Source organism: Astyanax mexicanus, chromosome 4 (assembly GCF_023375975.1).
Source record: "Astyanax mexicanus isolate ESR-SI-001 chromosome 4, AstMex3_surface, whole genome shotgun sequence".
NCBI classification, from domain to species: domain Eukaryota; kingdom Metazoa; phylum Chordata; class Actinopteri; order Characiformes; family Acestrorhamphidae; genus Astyanax; species Astyanax mexicanus.
Genome location: NC_064411.1, coordinates 21170285 through 21198240, shown reverse-complemented (window position 1 = coordinate 21198240; position 27956 = coordinate 21170285). Strand labels below are relative to the sequence as shown.

The following is a 27956-nucleotide window of genomic DNA, read 5'->3' as shown; positions in this document are numbered from 1 at the left end:
TGAGGATGAGACAAGACAAGAAACTACAACAAGCAAAAGACCAAAAAACAGAAATGTTAATTACACCACCAAACTCGACTCCAACTTCCACCATAATCTGACCACACGAAGCAAAACACACAAAAAATCATCAGACTCCTCTTCACCTTTCTTCATTTATTTAGCTTTATTAATATGAATCTATTTTACAATAAAATAAAACAATAATTAACAATAATAACAGTAGTGAATAAAGAGAACAGTAATTAAAAGAAACGTTTTGGAAAATTGACAAAATCATCTATATAAAATATTTACATACTTATATTTATACAAATATTTTTTCCTCCTACACACACACACACACACACACATCAAATCTCTGTTACACACAGGGTTATTCTATCTTACACAGACGCACTGAGGAGCCAGGACCAACCCAAATCCCTGCATAGAGGGGCTGAGTGAAGGTGGTGTAGAATGTGTGTAAGTGTGTGAGAGTGTGTGTGTGTGAGTGTGAGGGTGTGTGTGAGGGTGAGTGTGTATCAGAGGAGACTCTGTAGAAGGACAGAGTGCCGGAGGGACAGTCCACATACACTCCTACTCTCCTACAGCCGGAGGGAGGAGTGGAGAGAGCAGTTCTGTTATTATTGTGATGAACAGAGTATCTGTTATCAGAGCAGATCAGACTCCAGGAGTTTATATTCCCTCCAAACCAACAGTCTGATCCGTCTCCTTTCCTGCTGATGGTTTTATAACTCAGAGCTACAGCAGCTACTCCTCCGCTCCACTCAGCCTCCCAGTAACAGCGTCCAGTAACACCAGTAACTCTCTCTCTACTCAGAACCTGATAACACCTATCAAATCTCTCTGGATGATCAGGATACGACTGCAGCTCCTCTCTCCTCTCCACCCTCCTGTTCTCCTCATTCAGAGAGAGATAACACTGCGCTGTGTTCAGATCCAGAGTGAAATCACAGAACCCTGAACACAACAACACACACACAGTGTATTTAGTGTGTAGTGTTATATTTAGTGTGTGTGTAGTGATATATTTAGTGTGTGTGTGTAGTGTTATATTAAGTGTGTGTGTAGTGATATATTTAGTGATATATTTAGTGTGTAGTGTTATATTTAGTGTGTGTAGTGTTATATTTTGTGTGTGTGTAGTGTTATATTTAGTGTGTGTGTAGTGTTATATTTAGTGTGTGTAGTGTTATATTTAGTGTGTGTAGTGTTATATTTAGTGTTATATTTAGTGTGTAGTGTTTTAATTTTTATTTGTGTGTAGTGTTATAATCAGTGTTATATTTAGTGTGTTTGTAGTGTTATATTTAGTGTTTGTGAGCAGTGTTATATTTAGTGTGTGTAGTGTTATATTTAGTGTGTGTAGTGTTATTTAGTGTGTGTGTAGTGTTATATTTAGTGTGTGTAGTGTTATATTTAGTGTGTGTAGTGATATATTTAGTGATATATTTAGTGAGTGTGTTATTTTTAGTGTGTAGTGTTATATTTAGTGTGTGTAGTTATATTTAGTGATATATTTAGTGTGTGTGTTATATTTAGTGTGTGTGTGTTATATTTAGTGTGTGTAGTGTTATATTTAGTGTGTGTGTAGTGTCATATTTAGTGTGTGTAGTGTTATATTTAGTTTGTGTGTAGTGTTATATTTAGTGTGTGTGTAGTGTTATATTTAGAGTGTCTGCAGTGTTATATATAGAGTGTGTGCAATGTTATATTTAGTGTGTGTGTGTGTAGTGTTATATTTAGTGTGTGTGTAGTGTTATATTTAGTGTGTGTAGTGTTATATTTAGTGTTATATTTAGTGTGTAGTGTTATATTTAATGTGTGTTATATTTAGTGTGTGTGTAGTGTTATATTTAGTGTGTGTAGTGTTATATTTAGTGTGTGTAGTGTTATATTTAGTGTGTGTGTGGTGTTATATTTAGTGTGTAGTGTTTTAATTTTTATTTGTGTGTAGTGTTATGTTCAGTGTTATATTTAGTGTGTTTGTAGTGTTATATTTAGTGTTTGTGAGCAGTGTTATATTTAGTGTGTGTAGTGTTATTTAGTGTGTGTATAGTGTTATATTTAGTGTGTAGTGTTATATTTAGTGTGTGTAGTGTTATATTTAGTGATATATTTAGTGTGTGTGTTATATTTAGTGTGTGTGTTATATTTAGTGTGTGTGTAGTGTTATATTTAATGTGTGTTGTTATATTTAGTGTGTGTGTGGTGTTATATTTAGTGTGTAGTGTTTTAATTTTTATTTGTGTGTAGTGTTATATTCAGTGTTATATTTAGTGTGTTTGTAGTGTTATATTTAGTGTTTGTGAGCAGTGTTATATTTATTGTGTGTAGTGTTATATTTAGTGTGTGTAGTGTTATATTTAGTGTGTGTGTAGTGTTATATTTAGTGTTTGTAGTGTTATTTAGTGTGTGTGTAGTGTTATATTTAGTGTGTGTAGTGTTATATTTAGTGTGTGTAGTGATATATTTAGTGATATATTTAGTGTGTAGTGTTATATTCAGTGTTATATTTAGTGTGTTTGTAGTGTTATATTTAGTGTTTGTGAGCAGTGTTATATTTATTGTGTGTAGTGTTAATTTAGTGTGTGTAGTGTTATATTTAGTGTGTGTAGTGTTATATTTAGTGTTTGTGAGCAGTGTTATATTTAGTGTGTGTGCAGTGTTAATTTAGTGTGTATAGTGTTAATTTAGTGTGTGTAGTGTTATATTTAGTGTGTGTAGTGTTATATTTAGTGTGTAGTGTTATATTTAGTGTGTGTAGTGTTAATTTAGTGTGTGTGTAGTGTTAATTTAGTGTGTGTAGTGTTATATTTAGTGTGTGTAGTGTTATATTTAGTGTGTAGTGTTATATTTAGTGTGTGTAGTGTTATATTTAGTGTGTGTGTGTAGTGTTATATTTAGTGTGTGTGTAGTGTTAATTTAGTGTGTGTAGTGTTATATGTAGTGCGTGTGTGTAGTTTTTTATTTTTTATGTGTGTGTAGTGTTATATTTAGTGTGTGTGTGTACTGTTTGTGTATGTAGTGTGTGTATGTAGTGTGTGTGTGTGCTTGTATTGTGTGTATGTAATGTATGTGTATTTGTGTGTATTTGTGTGTATTGAGTGTAGTGTGTCTGTCATGGTATATTTAGTGTCTGTTTGTAGTGGTATGTTTACTGTGTGTAGTGTTATATTTAGTGTGTGTGTAGTGTTATATTTAGTGTGTGTAGTGTTATATTTAGTGTTATATTTAGTGTGTGTGTAGTGTTATATTTAATGTGTGTTATATTTAGTGTGTGTGTGGTGTTATATTTAGTGTGTGTGTAGTGTTATATTTAGTGTGTGTGTAGTGTTATATTTAGTGTGTGTATTGTTATATTTAGTGTGTGTGTGGTGTTATATTTAGTGTGTAGTGTTATATTTAGTGTGTGTAGTGTTATATTAAGTGATATATTTAGTGTGTGTGTTATATTTAGTGTGTGTGTGTTATATTTAGTGTGTGTAGTGTTATATTTAATGTGTGTTGTTATATTTAGTGTGTGTGTGGTGTTATATTTAGTGTGTAGTGTTTTAATTTTTATTTGTGTGTAGTGTTATATTCAGTGTTATATTTAGTGTGTTTGTAGTGTTATATTTAGTGTTTGTGAGCAGTGTTATATTTATTGTGTGTAGTGTTATATTTAGTGTGTGTAGTGTTATATTTAGTGTGTGTGTAGTGTTATATTTAGTGTGTGTAGTGTTATTTAGTGTGTGTGTAGTGTTATATTTAGTGTGTGTAGTGTTATATTTAGTGTGTGTAGTGATATATTTAGTGATATATTTAGTGTGTAGTGTTATATTCAGTGTTATATTTAGTGTGTTTGTAGTGTTATATTTAGTGTTTGTGAGCAGTGTTATATTTATTGTGTGTAGTGTTAATTTAGTGTTTGTGAGCAGTGTTATATTTAGTGTGTGTGCAGTGTTAATTTAGTGTGTATAGTGTTAATTTAGTGTGTGTAGTGTTATATTTAGTGTGTGTAGTGTTATATTTAGTGTGTAGTGTTATATTTAGTGTGTGTAGTGTTAATTTAGTGTGTGTGTAGTGTTAATTTAGTGTGTAGTGTTATATTTAGTGTGTGTAGTGTTATATTTAGTGTGTGTGTGTAGTGTTATATTTAGTGTGTGTGTAGTGTTAATTTAGTGTGTGTAGTGTTATATGTAGTGTGTGTGTGTGTGTAGTTTTTTATTTTTTATGTGTGTGTAGTGTTATATTTAGTGTGTGTGTACTGTTTGTGTATGTAGTGTGTGTATGTAGTGTGTTTGTGTGTGCTTGTATTGTGTGTATGTAATGTATGTGTATTTGTGTGTATTTGTGTGTATTGAGTGTAGTGTGTCTGTCATGGTATATTTAGTGTCTGTTTGTAGTGGTATGTTTACTGTGTGTAGTGTGTGTATGTAGTTTATGTGTGTGTAGTGTTTGTAGTGTATTGTTTATATGTAGTGTGTGTGTTTGTGTGTATTGATTGTATGTAGTGTGTGTATGTAGTATGTGTGTGTAGTGTTTGTGTATTGTTTATATGTAGTGTGTGTGTTTGTGTGTATTGATTGTATTTAGTGTGTGTGTGTAGTGTGTGTGTGTGTGTGTGTGTGTTTGTGTGTATTGTTTGTATGTAGAGTGTATGTGTCTGTATGTGTGAGTGTTTGTACTTTGTGTGTGTGTGTGTGTAGTGTTAATTTAGTGTGTGTATTGTTTGTATGTAGTGTATGTGTGTGTATGTGTGTATGCGAGTGTGTGTGTGTATTGTTTGTTTGTAGTGAGTGTGTGTGTGTGTGTAGTGTGTGTGTGTGTGTGTAGTGTGTGTTTGTGTAGTGTTTGTATGTAGTGTATGTGTGTGTAGTGTGTGTATGCGAGTGTGTGTGTAAGTTACATTTTTTAAATCCAGGTTTGATTCTGATCTTCCCTCCATGTTCCACTCTAAACACACACACACACACACACAAACACACACACACACACACACACACAGATCAGCACAGTGTGAGATTTTTAGAAACTGATTTATAAAGTAATACTTTGCGTGAAAACGAGCAAACATTTGAGAGAGCGGAAATTAGTAAATTAGTAAAGTACGGAACTGCAATGCACACTGCATAAAATCAGATTAAAAACGGAAGATTAAGGAAGATTAACTCTTACTTCTCTAAATATATCTTTGTCTGCATGTATAAAGTTTTAATACTTGCCGTATCTTATTCTGCTTTATATGCACGATATGTAGTATTATTTTTATTAGAGCTTTTATTCACAAATGGGGAAAACAAGGCACAGTGGTTAAAGTTCCCAGGAGTGACCGAGCTACAGAAATTACTCCAAAAGGGCATGTACAGCGGGAGGTGTTGTGCCGAGCGCGCGGCACCTAGTCCGTGGCGTTAGTTCTTGTGTAAAGCGCTCGCGCTATCCGCAAAATACGACAGAAAACACAGAGAAACTGCAGAACTATGTATGGGACTACAATATGAGCGCCAGGCAGATGAAAGAGAAACAGGAGATACAGTGTGTGAGAACATTTACCTGTGAGTAGCTCATACCAAATCTCTCTCTCTAATAATTATGACATAATTATTAGTTCAGACCCACCCGAGTTTCTCCAGTTTGCAGTGTGGATCCTCCAGTCTCTCAGAAAGCATCTTCATTCCTGACTCTCCTGGGTGGTTGTAGGTCAGATCCAGCTCTTTCAGGTTGGTGGGGTTTGAAATTAGAGCTGAAGCCAGAGAACAACAGCCTTTCTCTGTGATCATGCAACCAGATAATCTGCACACAGAGCAAGAGAATGTGTGAGTGAGTGACAGAAAACAAGAAAGAAAGAAAGAAAGACAACATAGCAGACTGAGGAAGATAATGCACTTTGATATTAGTCTCTCTTTTTAAAATAACACTACAAAATCTGAAAAAAAAATCCATAGAAAACTAAAGTTTCTTAACACAGTTGACACAGATTAACAAATTCATGAAACCCAAACCTCAACAGTAAGCATCTCTGTGAATACGGCATTAGCATTGATGTGGACCAAAGAATTGAGTTCATATTAACTTTTTCTAAAATTGTTTTTGCTCGTGCATCACAATTTTGTAATCAATGTGTGATATATCTCAAATGTTCATTCAAGCTGGACATTCTTAAGACAACTGCAGAAGACTTGTATTTGTTTGTTTGGTATACTCTGACTTTCGTTAAACACTTTTTCTTGTGTGATTTGTTATCATCATGGCAAACGCCTGAATATTTACACTTTATGTAAATGTAGAATGTAGAATTTCTAGTCGTGTCAATTGACTAAAAAATGCAATCCAATTAAACATGCCAAAATTCTGTGATTAATCGCACTTGTTTTTCGTAAGGCACAAGTTTTTATAGTGGATATTTTATGGAGTGAATTTCGTGAAAAACGTTTTACACAAAAAAAATTTAATCCGCAATCAAAATGTTAGGCTAAGGTTGAGCATTATAAATATAAAGAGCTCATCATGAGGAAAGGAGGGAAACTTAGAGGAACAGACCTGGGAATTAATGACCCATTCACCCGTGAAATCCTTGACAGACGCAGAAAACTGTTCGCTGTCAGGAAAGAACTCATAAAAGAAGTGAAAAAAGCAGTCGTCTCCGTCAACAAACTTTGTTGATGGACAGCTATATCATGACAAAAACATAACTCCCTGGCTGTTCTAAATTTCTTTAACTGTATCTAAATAGTGCTCTCTCTCTCTCTCTCTCCCCCGAGCGCTTTCGTTTGTGCACTCTCTGTCTCTCTCTCATGCGCGTTGTGCTCTCGTTGCACAATCTCTAACATATAGGTCAATACTCAAATAACCTCATAAAATTGATCCTCAATGTATATATATTTCCCCTAAACTTTACTTTTTCTCTCATTCTTTCTCTTTCTTCCACTTCCACTTACTCGGGTCATTCTCACAAAATCCTGATTCAGAGGACATCCAGTATGAAAATTTGCAAAATGCATTTAACAACAAATTTCCTTTTGAGGATTTAAGATTAAGGTCTAAACTTACTATGAATATTATTTTTAGAACATTTGTTCCATTTTATTGCATATTTTATTAGCATTTTATAGATGAAGTCCACAAAAATGTATCATTACCGCAATGTGATATGACATCTTATATATGATAAAAATGCACATTTTTTTATCAAAGTTAAGCAGTTCAGTTAAGCAAGGGTTTAGAAAGAATTATTAGCTTACACTTACACACAATGCTACATTATGAAAAGAATGTTTATTTTCAAGAACATTTCATATTATTTAAGACAATTTACAATGCAAACATTTGCATATCAAAAGAATCTTTCATGTAGACTACAGCACCTTCATTAATAAAACAGCTCAATTAACTATTGGAAACCATTCAACAAATGTCAAAGAAAGACCTCTCAGAAACTCTGAAATCTTGTCTATCTTTATGCACCATCCAGCATTGTATGCCTACTAAGACCAAACTTTTTATTTTTAGTCATTTTCATAGTTTTTTTGTGTTTTGCCCATATGTCAGGCATATGTCAGTTCTGTAATATCTGGCTGACTTTTTTTCCTCCATTGCCTTTTCTTTTCGTCATGGTACTTTTTGGTCAGATCACGTGTTGTCTTTATTTTCCCACTGGAAATGGCAAATATGAAATTATGATATCCATTTCAGTTTTTGTTCAATTCCTTAGAATGGACTGTACACAAATAATATCATGTGAAAGTAACTCCAACTGGAAATGAGAATTTTACTCTAAAATTAAAAAAATTACAAAAATTATATTTATAATGTTCATTTTTAAACAAGCAAGATAGACCAAGACGTTGTTTATGATTATAATTTTTTTATTTTGTTAATATTTACTTGTTTATTAAAATTCCTCATGCCACCTCATCCATCCATCCATTATGCGCAAATACACACGCACCCGCAAATATACTAATGCACGCACATTAATCCGTTCACAAAATCCCATAAAAATCACAAGGAACCACTTAGCAATAACTTAATGCATGCAACGTCTCAATGTCATAACATGTATGTCACACCAAATCCAACACTTTTTGTCTTATGTTATGTCTCTTCTACTTTGTTTGCATTTAATCACTCCTTTCTGTAGTATCTCTTTGCACCAACCTCTATTTTATTACTACTATATATCCCAGATCCGAAAAATGCATTTTTGTTTACACTCCATCCCCCAAACACCAGAAAATATCCTCAAACATCTGCACACTCATATCATATCACTGATAACCATTATTAATCCGTACATCACAACATGTCTTCACTTAAATTTATGACCTAGAACATTCGTGGTATCGGGACACAGATTAAGCAAGCCAAGGTACTAAACCATCTCACTTCACTAAAAGCAGACATTTGTTTACTACAAGAAACACATCTATCAGAAACAAATCATCATAAGCTCAGATTACCACAATTCACCCATATATTCTCAGCCTACTATAACTCCAAACAAAGAGGAGTATCAATACTAATAAACCAAAAAATCCCCTTCACACATAACACCACTATATCAGACACAGGTAGATATATCATAATTAACATCAACATCAGCAACACACCCTTAACAATAGAAAGTTTGTATGGCCCCAACATTTATAACCCATCTATCTTTCATGAGTTTTTCAAGCATATAAACAATATATCAGATTCCACAATTATAATTGGAGGTGACTTTAATTCAACCATTGACCTATGTACAGACAGATTAACTATGGCACACAATACACGTTACTGGCATTCAACAGATATCATTAAACAATACATGACAGACTTAGGGCTCAGCGATGGTTGGCGCCTCAAAAACCCAAACACTAAAGAATTTTCTTTCTGTTCTCCAGCCTACCACTCATATTCTCACATTGACTATTTTTAACCAGCAATTCTATTATAGCTAATATATCAGAAATAAAATATCACTCTATAATGATCAGTGACCATGCTACAGTTTCACTTATATGGAACATAAATCCACTATATAAAACTTTCAGCTGGCAACTAAATACCTCGTTACTTACAGACCCAGAATTTTGACAGCAGTACTAAGAAGCAAAATCATCTCTTACTCTTCCTGTAAGAAGAAGAAAGATACGGAAAATGAGGCTAATCTAAAACATCAGGGGATTGTCAAATGAAATGATAAAAAACCCATCAGATAAAATTAAAAAAGAGATAAAAGAATGCGAATCACAGTATAATGAACTTATAGACAAGAGGACGCAAGTTTTAACACAACTACTAAGATATAAACGATTTAATCACAACAACAAATCTGATAAATTCTTAGCTTACCAAGTAAAACAAAGAAAAAAACAACAATCCCATCAATCAAGATGAGACTGGACTAATCAGCCAAACATGAAATGAAATTAATCAAGTATTTGGGAAATTCTATAAAAATCTATGCTCACCAGAACACGATCCAGACCAAATAGATATTCACACTTTCCTCAATAATATACACCTACCCAAACTAACTGAAGAACAAAAAAGCATATTAGAAAAGCCAATAACATCAGAAGAACTCCATAAAGCCCTCCGTAAGATGCCTAATAACAAAGCACCAGGACCAGATGGCTTTCCTGCAGAATTCTACAAGCACTTCTGGTCAATATTTGGCCCAATGTTCAGTAGAGTAATAGCAGAAATTAAACACAATAAGAGACTACCAACAGAAATGAATACAGCTACAATATCACTCCATCTTAAACCTACAAAGATCCTACCTTACCATCCAGCTACCGTCCACTGTCACTAATTAACACAGACACAAAGCTAATAAGTAAGACATTAGCTACCAGACTGGAAACGGTTATCCCATCCCTCATACATCCTGATCAGACCGGCTTCATCAAAGGCAGACAATCAATTACCAACATGCGCAGACTACTCAATCTGATACATCACACAACAGTCCATGAGTCAAAAACTGCAATAGTCAATTAATCTTATTGAAAGACTTCTCTGCATCTATTTTCATAGAACCATTAGCAGCAGCTATACGACAATGCCCAAATATCAAAGGTATCCATACCCACACTACCGAACAAAAAAATCAGCCTTTATGCAAATTATATTCTACTATTTCTACAAAACCTGGTTTAAAACCTTAGACGCAATCAACTCTAAATTCTACTGGAAAAATAAACCACCCAGAATCAAATTAACATCAATTAATGAAATACAAATCTCAGACTTACCATTTATTAGCACAACAATCAATCGCCACCCTTGTTTCAAAAACCCAATTATATCTTCGACTCTGACAGCTTGGTGGAAAATTCACAAAAACACAAACACTAGACTTGCACCCACTAAATACTCACCCATATGGCACAACCCCGACTTCCCGCCACCAAAAAAAAACAAAACTACAAAAATGGAAAGAAAAAGGTATTACACATTTACACCACATTCTACACAACAATAACTCGGCTACTTTCTCACATCTAACCCAGAAATATAGCATTGAGAGGAACCAGTTTTTGGAATATCTCCAACTTAGATCTATGTTAAACTCAAAAATCATAGATTACGCAATACGCAACTTAGCCCACCAATTTCATTATTCTTTGATATCTCTTCCTTAGACAAAATTCTATCAAAAATATATAGACTTTTATTCAAATTAGACCAAACAGTCGCTATCCCAATAAAAAATGGGAAGAAGATATCTTAATTACTCCCAATGCTGATTTCTGGAGAAACATTATGGAAAACACATTCACCATGACTAACAATACTAACCTCCACCTTATACAACATAAAGCAATTCACAGGGTACACTACACTAAGCAAAAGTTACATAAAATGGGACTAGTAGATTCAGAAATCTGCATACACTGCTCACTAAACGCTCCAGATTAGTCAGTTACATACATGCTCTATTGTACTGCCCACCAATCAAACACTTCTGGCAGCTTGTTATAACTCGACTAACTCCACTATTTAAACAGCCAATCCCTCCATCCCCATCACTCTGCCTGCTTGGTGACACATGAACCACAAACCTAAACCATGAGGAAAGCAGAGCACTTTTGGTGGTGCTTACCATCGCCAAAAAACAATTCTCACAAACTGGAAATCAAGGAAAAAAAATCACCATCAGTCAATGGGAAAACTCACTCACAGAACACATAGAAATGGAAAAAATATCTGCATCTCTCAAAAACAGAATTCATGAACACATAAAAACCTGGTCAGCATTAAACAACCTCCTACATCAGTGACTCCATCAGTCTTTAACAGATAACCTACACACATCCATTATATATCTATAACCACATCATCCATACATCACCGCTACATGAATGTTCCTACACACACACACACATGCACACAGTCACATAACACATTTAACATTTAAGACATTTAGCTATTTTTATTTACTTATTTATTTTTTTTTGTTATTCTGTGTGTTTTTAATGTTAGGGATGGATAAATGAAAAAATAAAGGAAGCCATACTATATTAATTTTTTTTTTTCTTTCAAGGGCACAATTTCTTCTTTTGTGTTTTTTTTCTCTCTCTATCTTCTCTTCTCCTATAAATTTTTTTTTTATTTGGTTTAATTTGTATATACACACATCGTTATGTCCTCCCTCTGCACAATGACCTCAGATATCAGAAATTTATATTAATATAAATAAAGTCTTAATGGTCCGCCGAAGAGGGGGGGTGGTGGCGGACAAAAAAAAAAAAAAAAAATTAGGAATCAAAAGCAAAAATTGTATGTTACAAATTCAAAAGACAAAAAATATATAGCAAATATATATTTTTAAATATACTTGGTTACTTTATAATTTTTTTATATTTATTACTTATTATTTTTTACTTTATTTTATTTTTTTTCTGTTAAAGACTTTTGCTTCTGGAATCTCTCCTTTGCTTTTGCTTAAGTTTTTTGCTTCTGAGTTTTGGCACACTTTTCACGGGTGGGCGGGGCTAAGAAGAAGCCCTTGAATCTTCATTGGTCAGCTGGTTCTGAACTGACGGGTTCCCTGGACCCTCGTCTGAGACTGACCACGCCCACCCCGCCAGGTTCAAGTGTCCTTCCAAACACGGAAAGGCAAACAGCTTTCAGTGCACAGCAGCAGCAGATATTTTTACAATTAAATTTAATACAAACATTCTGTTTAATGTTATATTATTCTCTGTTTTACTCCATTAAAAAGCTCACATTAGCGATATGTGCTAAATATTCATACACAAAGTCTGATAGGTACATAGTCAGTGAGCTAGTGAATTAGATAGTTAACTATTCAGTGAACTAGTGAGTTACCTAGCCAGTGAGCTAGTGAGTTAGCTAGTTATTTACTCAGTGAGCTAGTTAGTTACCTAGCCAGTGAACTAGTGAGTTACCTAGCCAGTGAGTTAGCTAGTTACACACTCAGTGAGCTAGTTAGTTACCTAGCCAGTGAGTTAGTGAGTCATTGTTACTGAGGTTCAGCTCTTTTAGGGAGGAGTTTTCAGGGTTTAAAACTTATTCCAGATTTTCACACGTGTTTACTCCAAGATAACATGAAGCTAGTCTGAAAAACAAGAATAAACAAACGATTTTACAATAAACCCAAAAAAGAATATTTGAATGGATTGACAAAGAATAGAAAACAGAATTAAACTGTAATGTATTGTCTATCTAAAGAGCTGGTGATCAGCATGGGCATACAGTTCACCTGGGACAGATTATAATGAGTTAAAATAGAAAATAAAATGTTTAAAAAAACAGAGAACGAGCAATGCTTTTTAAAGTGTGTGAATTTTTCTACTTTCCAAGTTGAACTCTGGAAAAACATTACACCTTCTCCATCATATATCAGTGAGCTAGTGAGTTACCTAGTCAGTGAGCTAGTGAGTTGCCTAGTCAGTGAACTAGTGAGTTACATATTCAGTGTATTACTGACTTAGCTACATATCTCCTCAGTGAGCTAGTGATTTAGATTGTTACCTACTCAGTGAGCTAGTGAGATACCTAGTCATTGAGCTAGTTACCTACTTTGTGCATGAATATTTAGCACATCACGCTAATGTGAGCTTTTTAATGGAGTGAAACAGAGAATAATATAACATAATATAACATTGAACAGAACGTTTGTATGAAATTTAATTGTAAAAGTATCTGCTGCTGCAACTGTGCACTGGAAGCTGTCCGCAAAAAACTAAAGCAGAAGCAAAGGAGAGATTCCTGAAGCAAAATTCTTTAGCAGAAAAATGCAAAAGAATCCACTAAAAAGTAAAGTAACCAAGTATATTTAAAATATTTGCTATATATTTTTTTCTTTTGAATTTGCAACAAACAATTTTTGCTTTTGATTCCTAACATTTTGTTTGCGGACTTTATTTTTTTGTGTAAAACTTTTGGCACAAACGGAGAGAGAGAGAGAGAGAGAGAGAGAGAGAGAGAGAAACAAACGGAGAGACAAAAACAAACAGAGAGATGGAGAGAGAGCAACAAAGCTCTCTATCCAGGTCTGAGCTGGAAGTCTGAACCGGATTGTTACAGCTGGACACCGCATTAAAGAATCAGTTGTTAAACCAGAAAAGAAATCTGCATGTTGGGTGAAGGCAGGGCAGATTACGGCAGAAGGTGGGGTCAAACTTGGTGCCGAAATAAAACTTGGGTTAAAAAATAGTAACGCATTACTGATTCCAACTTAACAGCGTATGTTAATGATTTAACACTGACAGCCCTAATAATTACAAATGAAAAATCACAGAAACACTGACCTGAGAATCTGCAGTTTACAGTGTGAACTCTTCAGTCCAGCAGAGAGCAGCTTCACTCCTGAATCCTGCAGGTCGTTGTTACTGAGGTCCAGCTCTTTCAGGGAGGAGTTTTCCAGGTTTAAAACTGATTCCAGATTTTCACATGTCCTTACTCCAAGATTACATGAAGCTAGTCTAAAAAACAAGATTAAACAAATGATTTTACAATAAACCCAAAGAAGAATATTTGAACGGATTGACAAAGAATAGAGAGCTGGTGTTTCTTTATACTGAAACAGTTAACATGCAGAAATCTCCACTTTATTTGTGATCAGCATGAAAGCTCTGGGACAAATTATAATATAGTTAAAATAGAAAAACATTACACCTTATCCCACATATATATATATGTTAGAAATAAATACAGACACTTAAAATGTATGTTCTATATAAAATTCTTATGTTGTATTGCTAATCATCATTTTTCCAAAGCATATAGAGATATGATTTTTTCAGTCAAATCACACAGTATTGTAACAAAAACATATAACTTGCCCAAACCTTTTTTTAAGATTGTATTTAATCAGTCTAAGACAGAAACTTCATGTACTTTTTACATTAAAATGATGGTTTAATTATTATATTGAATGAAAACTGATCACACATCAGCAGTTGATTAAAAGCTGTGTGAAGACCTGAATGGAAATACTCACACCGCTCTTCTGGATATTTTAACTACTGGCAGCAGCCTCAGAAGACACTCCTCTGATGGATCATATATACTGAGGTTAAACTCCTCCAGCTCTTCTTCTGAGTTCACCAACACAAACACCAGAGCTGACCACTGAGCAGGAGAGAGGCTGGCCTGTTGAAGACGACGCTCACCACCTCTCCTCAGGTATTTCTGCACTTCCTGCATCAGAGAATGATCATTCAGTTCATTCAGACAGTGGAACAGATTGATGGATTTCTCTGGAGATGAGTTCTCCTCAATCTTCATTTTGATGTATTTGACTGTTTCCTCATTGCTGTGAGAGATCCTCTCTGTCTGTGTCAGTATGACTCGTAATAGAGTCTGATTAGACTCCAGTGAGAGACCCAGAAGGAAACGAAGGAACAGGTCCAGGTGTCCACCCTCACTCTGTAAGGTTTTTTCTATGGCCTTGCTGAGGAAGTCAGTCATTGTTGACTTGCTGAAAAACTTGACGAGTTTACTGGTTTGTTGTTCAGTGGACTGTTCTTTTGGAATTTTTCTGTTGAGAAATGCATATAAAGCAGCAAGAAACTCCTGAACAGTCAGATGTACAAAGCTAAAGACCTTCCCCAGGTGCAGCTCATGTTCCTCCCTGAAGATCTGGGTACACACTCCTGAGTACACTGACACTTCTCTAAAATCAATGCCACTCTCTCTTAGATCTTCCTCATAGAAGATCAGGTTTCCTTTCTCCAGCTGCTGGAACGCCAGTTTCCCCAGAGCCAGGATACTTGTTCTTGTTTTCTGAGGATCAGGGTCACTTTTCCCACTGTACTTCTGGCTCTTGTGTTTAATCTGAAATATCAGGAAGTGTGTGAACATCTGCGTCAGGGTTTTGGGAATTTCTCCACTCTCAGCTTCACTCAGCATTCTCTCTAGAACAGTGGCTGTAATCCAGCAGAAGACCGGTATGTGGCACATGATGTAGAGGCTTCTTGAAGACCTGATGTGTGTGAAGACTTTATTGGCCAGGTACTTATCTCTGATCCTCTTACTGAAGTACTCCTGTTTCTGAGGGTCACTGAAACCCCGCACTTCTGTTACCTGGTCAACACACACAGGAGGGATCTGACTGACCGCTGCTGGCCGAGAGGTGATCCAGAGGAGAGCAGAGGGAAGCAGCTTCCCCTTGATGAGATTCGTCAGCAGGACATCCACTGAGGTTTGCTCTTCTATATTCACCAAGTTCTCATTGTTCTGGAAATCTAGAGGAAGTCGACACTCATCCAGTCCATCAAAGATGAACATGACCTTGTAGATCTTATAATGTCTTAGTTTTAAATCTTGTGTTTCTGGGAAAAAGCTCTGAAGAAGATTTACCAGACTGAGCTTCTTCTCCTTCATCAGATTCAGCTCTCTAAAAGGAAGTGGAAATATGAAGAGAATGTCCTGATTTACTTCTCCTTCAGTCCAGTCCAGAATGAACTTCTGCACAGAGACTGTTTTTCCAATTCCAGCAACTCCTTTAGTCAGTACAGTTCTGATGGGTCGTTTCTGTTCTGGTAATGGTTTAAAGATGTCGTTGCATTTGATTGGTTTTTCCTGTGTTGTTTTTTTCCTGGATGCAGCTTCAATCTGTTTCACCTCATGTTCCTGATTGACATCTCCAACCCCTCCCTCTGTGATGTAGAGCTCTGTGTAGATCTCATTCAGAAGTGCTGACTTTACATGGCCTGAAATTCCTTCATTAAGTATCTGATATTTATCTCTCAGCTTGGATTTGAGCTTTCGTTGGCATGCTGGTGCAAATTCTGATTGCAGAGGAAGAGAATGGAAAGGAAGAGGAAGGAAAATGTAATTAGCTGTGATCATCATGAAAGACCCCTGTCTAGAACGACTCTAATACAGTAGATAATTTTTAGGTTTAAGGATACATTTGATGCTGTGACACAATATCTTATAATTACAAAATCCATTTAACTATTGCTTATTATTCGAATTTGAAAAGCAGAACTCCTCTGAGGAAATAAATTAGCCCTTTAAGTTGGTACCCATTGTCATGACCCTGAACTCTTACTGCTCTCTAGTGTGTTGGCGAGGTCTGTCTGATTAATGCACTTCAGCATATGCAGTGTGACCTTCAGCACCCCCTCCTTCTGATCATCCACCTCTCCCTCAGAGCATGCTGGGTAATCTGGACTCAGGAGCTTCTTGAATGTGTTCAGCTCGTTCTTCACTAGAAAGATAAACTTCTCCTGCAGCTCCTGATTAAGAACAAACATCAGAGAATCACTAAAGCTGTTACAGTACAGAGAGAGAGATGATGCCACTGATATGAGGAGAAAAAGAGTTATGGATGCTCTGGTGTGTAAAATGATTTAAACATTGTGTTACTGAGCAGCATCTTATTGCATTAGTATTAACATTATTACATTTATAATACTCTATAAAACTCTATAAAACTGAGAATGAATAATTTACAGTTGCAAGAAAAGGTATGTGAACCCTTTGGGATTATTTGGATTTCTGCATGTATTGGTCATTAAATATCTTCATCTGTCACAACAATAGACAAACACAGTCTAATACACACAAAAATATATGTTTGCATGGTTTTATTGAACACAACATGTTAACATTCAAAGTTCAGGTGGGAAAAGTCTTTATGACCTTTCTAAGAGCTAATTGGAGCCAGGAGTCCAATCAATGTGATGAGATTAGATGTGTTGGTTAAAGCTGCCCTGCCCTATAAAAACACACACCAGTTTGGAGTTTGCTGTTCTTAAGTAGCATTGCCTGATGTGAATCATGCCTCACATAAAAGAGCTCTCAGTAGACCTACATTCAAGAATTGTTGACTTGCATGAAGCTGGAAAGGGTTTCAAAAGTATCTCTGAAGCCTTGATGTTCATGTGTCCACAGTAAGACAGACGGTCTACAAATGAAGAAAGTTCAGCACTGAACCTCAATGAGGTGAGGAAGAATTCTAGAGTGTCAGCTAAAGACTTACATAAATCTCTGGCACATGGTTACATTTTTGTGGACACATCTACAATAAAGAAAACATGAAACAAGAATGAAGTTCATGGGAGGACATGAAACCACTGCTCTCCAAAAAAAAAACATTGCTGCACATTTGCACAGTTTGCAAAAAAGCACCTGGATGTTCCACAGCACTACTGGCTAAATATACTGTGGCAGATTAAACCAAAATTGAGTTGTTTGGAAGGAACACACACAACGCTATGTGTGGAGAAAAAAAGGCACAGCACACCATAATCAAAACCTCATCCCAACTGTGAAATGTGGTGGAGGGGCCTCGGGGCCTGGACGGATTGCCGTTATCATCGAAAATTAATTCCCAAGTTTACCAAGACATTTTGCAGGAAAACGTAAGACCATCTGTCCACCAACTCAACAGAGGATGGATGATGCAACAGAACAACGACCCAAAACATAGAAGTAAATCAACAACCTAAACGACTTCAACAGAAGAAAATACGCCTTCTGGAGAGTCCTGACCTCCTGAACCCAATTGAGATGCTGTGACATCATGACCTCAAGAGAGAGATTCACACCAGATATGCCATAATATTATAGCTGAACTGAAACAGTTTAGTGAAGAGGAATGATCCAAAATTCCTCCTGAGCGTTCTGCAGGTCTGATCTGCAGCTACAGGAAACGATTGGTTGGTTGGTTGGTTGGTTGGTTTTTGCTGCCTAAGGAGGATCAACCAGTTATTAAATCCAAGGTTCACATACAGTACAGTCCAAAAGTATGGACCTTCTCATTCAATGCGTTTTCTTTATTTTCATGACTATTTATATTGTAGATTCTCACTGAAGCATCAAAACCATAAATGAACACGTGGAGTTTTGCACTTAACAAAAAATGAACTGGCCTCCACAGTCACTGGACCTGAACCCAATCCAGATGATTTGGAGTGAGCTGGACTGCAGAGTGAAGGCAAAGAGCCAACAAGTGCTAAACACCTCTGGGAACTCCTTCAAGACTGTTGGAAAACCATTTCAGGTGGCCACCTCTTGAAGCTCATTGAGAGAATGATGCCAAGAGTGGGCAAAGCAGTAATCAGAGCAAAGGGAGGCTATTTTGAAGAAACTAGAATATAATTTTATATATTTTTTTTTTGTAATTTTTTTTTTTTCCACGGGCTAACGAGCTTCACACGTGCTTTACTCACCCAAATAAACTTAAAGCTTAATCCAGGGCTCCTCAGGACAACAAAGTATTTGGAGCAACTGTGTATCAGCATGAATCGCGCATTTAAAGTGGTGCTCTGAGCTGAGTGGACGGCTTGGATAAAAAGCGTGAGATATCATTTAATTAAATGTATTTTAATCATAATATAAAGAACAGGTGTGCCGAATTTTGACTCCCCGGCAGAATCCGACTCTCCGAGTGCATCTGGTAAACATGTCTCACGCTGTCCGTTGTTTTTTGTGTGCAAATAACGCTTTATATTTATATTTCACTCAGAACACAGCAATATATAAAGCCAAACTAAGACTCTTGTTAGACAGTGCTAGTTTAGTTGTATATAACGAAAGAAAGACGGGTATTGTAGAACTAAATAACTTGTGGGACTTAACGCGTTTTAGCCATAATGATCATTATTAGGAGAATATGGTAAACACAGCTTAATCGTAAAGATAACCAAGTTCAAATCTGAATACCTGATATTTACATCTGCCGAAATTATACCCCTCTCATCTCAGCACCCTTTATGATGAAGAGCACAGCACAATCTCGAATAAAAATTTCCCTGGAGACGAAAGTGACACTGAAGGTACGCCAGAGAGCACTGTAAAAAAAAAAAAAAATAGCGGACTTCGAGAATAAAATGATAATATTAAATAGGAAAAGAAGGCTAACTGGGTGGCCAATTTAAGAAGCTCTGTTGAGATGATCTGTTACAGGGCTGCTGGGATTATTATCAGTTATTTACATTTATATCTTGCTCTAGTGCTCTAGTGTTATTATACAGTGCCCAGATTTTGCCGTGGAGGCGTAGCCGGGAGAGCGCATGGTGCTCAGCAGTTTTATTTTCTTTATAACTGATTTTAAAGAAATTACTTTCAACAACACCCGTTTTACTCTCCAATTAATTTATATTAGGCTTACAAATTAATTCTATAAAAAGGATAATAGTTTTTTAATGTAATATGGTGATATAATTTGTCCTACATCTTACAATTACATTTGGTCACATCTAAAACACAATTAAAATATTGGAATAAGTTATCGGATTTATCAAAACTGTCCCAAATTCCATTATATACATTTTTTATATTATTTTTCTTTCCTCATTTTTACAGTGTACAGTTGGAACTAAGTCAATCTACAAAACATAGGTTAACACGCATATAATGTTTAACAGTATATTTGATAACACAGAGACAGTCCTCCTGCATCAGTAAAAGGTTTATTTCTGGAACTGGTTGTATTTACGTTTCTTTTGATCGCAATAACAAAAGTAAAGAAACTGAAGACCTCCGCGGACCAAGGCGCGCTCTCAGGACGCGGCCTCGCGCGGCGAGGGTCCCGAAGCGCAATATAGGTGAGGCCTTGGGTAGAGACGCCTCGCAAAATCTAAACACTGTATTATTTAACTATAACAATACAGTATTAATAAGCTTTAGGTTATAAATGTAGATAATTTATTATGAGGACGTGCTTGCCTCGTTATTCCACGCCGAGCATCCGTGCACCGGCGCATCCGCAACAGTTTATTTTTTTTATTCAGACATTTGTTTTTTTTTCCCCAGCATTTTATTTTTACTCAGTAACGGGGAGTTTTCTAATGTAGCGAAGTCAATTATTTGAGTCAAAATGTACTTGAGTAAAAGTAAAATTACCTACTTTAAAAACTACTTAAAAAATTACAAATTACTCATAAAATCTACTCAATTACAGTAACGTGAGTAAATTTAATTCGTTACTTTCCATCTCGTTATTTCATAGTTTTGATGCCTTCAGTGAGAATCTACAATGTAAATAGTCATGAAAATAAAGAAAACGCATTAAAAAGGACAAGGTATGTCCAAACTCTTGGCAGGTACTGTACTTTTTCCACCCTGCACTGTGAATGCTAACAGGAAAACATATAATTTTTGTGTGGTATTAGTTTAAGCAGACTGTGTTCGTCTTTTGTTGTGACTTCAGAACACATTTATTGACCAATTTATGAAGAAATCCAAGTGATCGCAAAGGATTCACATACTTTTTCTTGCAACTCTATGATTCGTATCAAAATTTCAAAGTGAAATTAAATTTTTATGTAAAAGAAAACAGAGAGATTAACATCACATATATGGTTCAGGACTAACCTTGAATATGTGGTCCAGTTTTTCTCTGGAATAGTTGTTTTTGTTCTTTCTGTGGATGAACAGAAAATCCACACTGTAATCCACATGAATAAATCAGCTGATCTAAAAAGCTTCTGTTTTAATAAAAATATTAATAAAATAAAGAATATCAGCAAATAACAGGTACAAATAAAAAAAAAACTGCTCTGTATTTAAATAATTTTCTAAATGCATCAGGAATACTGTCGTAGAAGAGCTAGGGAACCTAGATTAAATTCTCAGCAACTAATAGGGGTACAGTCATATGAAAAAGTTTGGGCACCCCTATTAATCAATCATTTTTAGTTCTAAATATTTGGGTGTTTGCAACAGCCATTTCAGTTTGATATATCTAATAACTGATGGACACAGTAATATTTCAGGATTGAAATGAGGTTTATTGTACTAAGAGAAAATGTGCAATATGCATTAAACCAACATTTGACTGGTGCAAAAGTATGGGCACCCTTATCATTTTATTGATTTGAATACTCCTAACAACTTTTTACTGACTTACTGAAGCACAAAATTGGTTTGGTAACCTCATTGAGCTTTGAACTTCATAGCCAGGTGTATCCAATCATTTGAAAAGGTATTTAAGGTGGCCAATTGCAAATTGTTCTCCTATTTGAATCTCCTCTGAAGAGTGGCATCATGGGCTCACCAAAACAACTCTCAAATTATCTAAAAACAAAGATTGTTCAACATAGTTGTTCAGGGGAAGGATACAAAGAGATTTAACCTGTCAGTTTCCACTGTGAGGAACATAGTAAGGAAATGGAAGACCACAGGGACAGTTCTTGTTAAGCCCAGAAATGGCAGGCCAAGAAAAATATCAGAAAGGCAGAGAAGAAGAATGGTGAGAACAGTCAAGGACAATCCACAGACCACCCCCAAAGAGCTGCAGCATCATCTTGCTGCAGATGGTGTCACTGTGCATCGGTCAACAATACAGCACACTTTGCACAAGGAGAAGCTGTATGGGAGAGTGATGCGAAAGAAGCCATTTCTGCAAGCCACAAACAGAGTCGCCTGAGGTATGCAAAAGCATATATAAAAGTATTAATAAAATAAAGAATATAAGCAAATAAGAGGTACAAATAAAAAACTGCTCTGTAATTAAAGCCTGCATTAAATCAATAATTTTCTAAATGCATCAGGAATACTGTCGTAGAAGAGCTAGGGAACCTAGATTCAATTCTCAGCAACTAATAAGGGTATTTATACTCAAAAGTTCAGGTGAGATATCAGTAGCTGAATGAACCGGAACACCTTAGCTTCACAGGTTGTGATAAGTCATTGTAGTCCTGAAAGCGAGAATGCTGGGAAATGGAGTTTGAGTTTGTCAGTCCAGAGCAGACTGACAGCGTTAGGACTGACAAAATGTTTCTTTAAAGGTTAAAACAGAGCTTTACCGTCTAATAATGTAAATAAAGATTTTTGTCTCTCTCTTTTTCTGAAGTTTTGACGTACGTCAAAGAACCTTTTGCTTAGAACCACTGTGTCAATAGTTATTTTGTTCTACAATTAACACAGTATTTAAATAGAAATAAATGATGAACACTGCCAATCAGCAACAAAGTGAATGTAATTAGAAAGAAAACAGCAAAAAAGTTCTCCAGAATTACTAAACAAAATATGTTCTAAACGGTATTCTAATTTATTCTGAATACATTACTGTTCTATGTATTGTACTAGAACACATACTCCCATTCCTGGATGTATGTACACCCAGCAACTGAGATGATAAATACATGCACAACAGATGATGAAGTTTTATTCAATGCTATTAAAGAAACAATAAATGTCCTGTTTTCAATACACTGGAACATAGTTTTAGAAGCAATAATCCTAGTTTCCACCAGACACATAAAGCACTTTGTGGTTTTGGCCACCATATGGCGCTAATGTGCTCTGTGTCATAAAGCTTTGAGTGGAGAACATTTTTCCTACAGTTAGGAGAAACGATTCAGTGCTTATATAAGCTTTAGTTTACCATCAATAATATTTTAGATACGTTAACAGAGCAACTTCAGCAGAAGTAGCATTAATTGGGTTTTAAGCATAAAAGAGGACAGAACAGAGCACACGTACACACATGGACAAAACTGTTCGTACCCCGCGGTTAATGAAAGAAAAACCCACAATGGTCACAGAAATAACTTGAATCTGACAAATTCATGGTTCAACAGAATTATTTAAAATATATATAAAAAATCTAATGAAACAGGCCTGGGCAGAAATGATGGTACCCTTAACTTAATATTTAGTTGCACAACCTTTTAAGGTAATCACTGCAATTAAATGATTCCTGCAGCTCTCAGCAGGTATTTTGGTCCACTCCTCATGAGTTAACTGCTCCTGCTGCCTCAGGTTTGAAAGAGCTTTTCCAGACGCCTCCATGTTTCAGCTCCTTCCAAAGATGCTCAATAGGATTTAGGTCAGGACTCATAGAAGCACTTCAGAATAGTCTAATGTTTCCTCTTAGCCATTCTTGGGTGTTTCTATCTGTGTGATTTGGGTCATTATCCTGTTTCAAGACCCATGACCTGCGACTGAGACCAAGCTTTCTGACATTGAGCAGCACATTTCTCTCTAGAATCTCTTGATAGTCTTGAGATTTTATTACCCTGAACAGATTTAAGACCCCCTGTACCAGATGCAGCAAAGCAGCTCCAGAACATAACAGAGCAGCCTCCACCATACATCTGTAAACATAGAGCTGATGTGTCTTGACAAAAAGTTCCAGAAGCTTTTTGGCTTCTTAACATGTAGTTTAGCAATTTCCAGTCTGGCTTTTAATGTTTTGTTTTCAACATTGGTGTCCTCCTTGGTCGTCTCCCATTAAGTTCACTTTGGCCCAAACAGTGATGGTGTGATCTGACACTGATGCTCCTCGAGCTTAAAGTTCACCTTTAATCTCTTTAGAAGTTTTTCTGGGCTCTTTTGTTACCTTTCGTATTATCCGTCTCTTTGAATTTTTTATCAGTTTTCCTCCTGCGGGAGGGAGGTTAGCTACAGTCCTGTGGATGTTAAATTTCTGAATAATATGTTAACTGTAGTCACAGGAAATTCAAGCTGCTTAAAATGGTTTTATAACCTTTAACTTTAACATGCTTTTAATTTAATTAAATTTTCTACTGAAACAACTATTTCCTTGTTTCCATGTTGAGTGTGGTACACACCACTTCACCAAACAGCACAGTGACTACCTGTAGCCCTATATATATAGACCCACTGATTGATTACAAGATTTAGACACCTGTGATGCTAATTAGTGGACACACCTTGATTTAACATGTGCCTTTAGTCACATTATTTTTAGGGGTACCATCATGTTTGTCCAGGCCTGTTTAATGAGTTTACTTTTTAAAACAATTATGTTGAAGCACAGTTCAAAATCAATGTCAGATTTTCATTTATTTATTTTCATAGAATTTATATTTAGTATTACTTTTGTCAAATTCAAGTTATTTCTCCAAATCTCTCTCTCTCTCCCCCATGCTCAAACACACACACACACACACAGCTGAAGGCATGTTTTCTCGTTCCAGGCTGCTAAAGGTGGAATATGGAGCTACTCTGGTGTTTATTTCCTGCATTAAAGCTCTCAGTTAAAATCAGTTACATTAAAATATTCTCATTTATACTGACATTAGAAATACAGCAATAATAATCTAGTCTGCCAGACACAAGACACTGCACAATGATTGTTGTCCCTTCACAGGATATTGTTGTGATTAATACAATTAATGTTTTAATTTGATTGATATAACTAAATTATAATATAAAATATAATTTAGTTTTGCCAATCTAACACTGATGCTTTTATTCAAGGATATCTGGTAGGTCACATGGTGCACTGTTCAATATTTGAAGGTGTGAGTTTAATGTTTAAATATTAAATATATTGTTTGTTTTCATTAATACATTTAGTAAGCAAATCTTACGATCATTTAAGAATTGCAGTTTATTACAATATAATACTTTTCTAAACATGTTTTTGAATAATGCAAAATACTGTTTTTTTTTCATCTGACAAAATTAAGAAAATTATTTAGATATTGATTGATTCATTACATACAGAAAAACTTGTGTGTGTGTGTGTGTGTGTTATATAGTTTAAAAAGGTAAATTATAGTAAAAATCAGTAAATGATGTAAGTGATGTTTCACTCACTGTGGGTCAGAGGTCATATCTTCACTGCTGAAATTAGGAGGATTACCGATGGACTGGTCACTCTTCATAGAAACACAGCTGGGTTCTGGAGAAGCTCCTCTCTGGGTTTCAGTTCTGTTAACATTAAACACAGTGAAACTCCAGCATTTACACAGTGAAACTCCAACACACCACATCTTTAATAAAGATCAGGAACTGAAGAGCTTCACTCTCAGAACAGAACAGTAGTTTAGTGCAGTGATGTACCGAGACCCAGAGCTTCCTCCTCCACTGCTGAAGTTTGGAGGATTCATCATGGACCGGTCACTCTTCATAGACACTCCACTGGGGGCTGGAGATGCTGCTCTCTTCTCCCTGTAAACAGATCTTCATGATGATCCATGATGAGAGTAAAGTGTGGAGTAATGTGATGTAACAATGTTATCACCTGATTAGATCATATTTACTATATGTATTTTATAGATCTGTGACTAGTTAATAACATGTTTTGGTAAGAGCTACACAATTACACAATTATACTGTATTATAAACTAAAAGGTATATTTTTATACTGAACTCTAACAGAGATACAGAACAGAATAGAACAAGTCTTTCTGTGAGAAGCTTCAATCCACAGCTTTAATAACAAACCCAATCACTTCCATCTGATCTATATAAATGCAGCACATCAGGATTTCCTCATTTCTAATGCTAATGTAAACCCAGACAGCGTGTGGTAAAATCCGAGACGGATCCTCACAATGGATCTGGTTCAGAGTTCACTTTCACTACAGACTAATCCGATCCAGATTTTGAGCAAATTGTCACATTTATGTTAAAAAATATGGACGATATTTTGTAACATAAATGTGCAACCACCACATACCATAGCAACCACCTAGCAACAGCATAATATCACTACAGGCACCACCTAATACTGTTCCTGTGCCAGAAGGAAACATATTATAAATATTAACTATTAGATATTAAAGGCAGATCTTTACTTTAAATGCAGATTAGAAACACATTCTACTATAAGAATAACTGGCTGGTTTGTTAAGCGTTTCTCTGTGTTTAAATACAGCACAGGGTTCTGACTCTGGTCCAGGAGAAACTCTGTTCTCAATATTTTAAAACTGTAAAATATGCAGATCACAGCTCCAGGATTAGAGCTGAAACCATTACAATACAAAACTACTTTACATATTAAACCCATCACTTAATTTACTCACTTTAGGACAGGAGGTCCTCCTCCACTGCTGGAGTTCTGAAGATCCATCATTTACTCTTCTTCATTCACACACAGCTGAACACTGCCGACACCGACCCCTGAGAACAGATCAGCCGTTACAATAAAACCTTTATTCTTACAATAATGACATTATCATCAGAACTGCATTAAACAAAACCTGATAAACTAACAAAACAAACCAAACAGAGAACGATACATAACGGTGTGATTTACCCTCATTACACATTATTCTACAGATTACAGAAACATTTACTGTTAATTATTTTTAGTAATATTACTGCATTACACAACATTATAAAAAATATACACACTGTTCTATTATTATCAATATTATTATTATGTTACTGAATCAGAATAGAGAGATTATTTAAGTATAATATAAAACAGCAGGTTTAAAAACACTAACACACCACGTGATCTTGAGCTCCGTTGCTCCCCCTGCTGGTTGAACAGCGCTACTGCATATAAACACGCCTTTATAGCAGCTCCGTGTTTTTATCTCCCCAACAGATCAAAGCCCACATTAAGCAGTAATGCGCTTTAAACAGCATAAACTACACTGTGATCAATAAATATCAATCTATATCTGCGCATTTCCCTTCAGTTTACAGCATTATTGATCTGTTACAGCTGATTGTTCTCCAGCCGGTCTGATCTAGACCAGGTCCAGGTCTGATCCAGGCCCGGTTCAGATCTCCATGCTGATCCTGGTTCTTCCAGTGGAATCGGACACTGAGCTGAGCTTAAAGAACCGGTTCTGGATCTGAGGAACCTTTAGAACCGGTTCTGACTTTAAGCTACACGGTTCTGTTCTACATTCTCTTCAGTTATGAACTTACCGAGTGAATCCGGACTTCTGTCCTCTTCTAATGGCGGAGACTGAACTTACTTTCACTTCCTCCTTCACCTGAGTCTCACCTGTCTCTCTCTAAGCCCCGCCCCCTTGCTCTCTCACAGCGAATAGACGCTGGGTGGGGGGAGCTATCGTTCGTTTTTGGCTATTGTCAGCTAATCATATCACAAGGCTGAGTGGAATATTTGAATATTCATGAGTCTGAAGTTTCTCCCACACAACTGTAAAACCCCCAGTTTTCAGACGGGTGTTCTGCCGAGTTCTGCTACCCATTGGCGTAGGAACCGGGGGGGATGGGTGGGACATGTCCCACCCAATATTAGAAACAGGTGGATTTGTCCCCCCAAAAATGATATCAGTTCGCTCAGGTCAGCTGTACTATTAATGAGGAGACAGACCGGACCAATCACGGAGCCGGTTCAGGTATTAAGTCACGCCTCTCAGTAGAAACAGCCAATCAGCTTGCTGGTTTTGCGGCGCGCGGAGCAGAGGCAGTTTGCTGTTGGGGAAGCCCCGCCCCCTCGCTGTGAGATTTAGCAGCGGGATCGGGACGCAGCAGCTTCAGCTGATTTTAAAACAGATCTGGATATACGGAGATTTTACTAAAAGAAAGGTAACGATAGGCTAACCACTTCAACTGTGATGATATGTTTCTGATAGCTGGTTAAACATACACGTCTCTGAATCAGCACACAGTTTAAACCCACTGTGATTAATAAACTGCAGCTGTGTTAGTGTGTAAGCTTATCTTTGGAATTAGCTAGATTGGGAGTCAGGGTTAAAGGAAAAAAATAAAATATATATGTAATGTTTCCCTGTACCTGATCAGCTAATCACTTTAATTTTCAAACTGTTTATTCATTTAGGATTACAGGACTTACTGTGAGCTATAATGAA

General features: G+C 36.1%; 2 protein-coding genes across 4 annotated transcripts in view; one reads left to right on the top strand and one right to left on the bottom strand.

Annotated features, from left to right (window-relative positions):
* The window catches only part of LOC111196344 (zinc finger protein 658B-like), a 298411-nt gene that overhangs the window by 183138 nt on the left and 87317 nt on the right, over positions 1-27956 (top strand). The gene's annotated exons all lie outside the window — the stretch shown is intronic.
* Positions 154-27234, bottom strand: LOC111196871 (NLR family CARD domain-containing protein 3-like). Of its 2 annotated transcripts, none has more exons than XM_049477152.1 (11): positions 27046-27234; positions 26187-26283; positions 25222-25329; positions 24976-25089; positions 20779-20827; positions 16508-16694; positions 14450-16241; positions 13758-13931; positions 5605-5778; positions 4895-4941; positions 154-963 (listed from the first exon to the last, which is right to left on the bottom strand). In XM_049477152.1, the coding sequence occupies exons 2-11, from the start codon at positions 26234-26236 to the stop codon at positions 377-379; spliced, it is 3282 nt and encodes a 1093-aa protein (XP_049333109.1). In that variant the 5' UTR covers positions 26237-26283; positions 27046-27234; the 3' UTR covers positions 154-376. The 2 variants fall into 2 exon arrangements, with proteins under 2 accessions (XP_049333109.1, XP_049333110.1); XM_049477153.1 differs by lacking the exon at positions 27046-27234 and adding an exon at positions 26617-27015.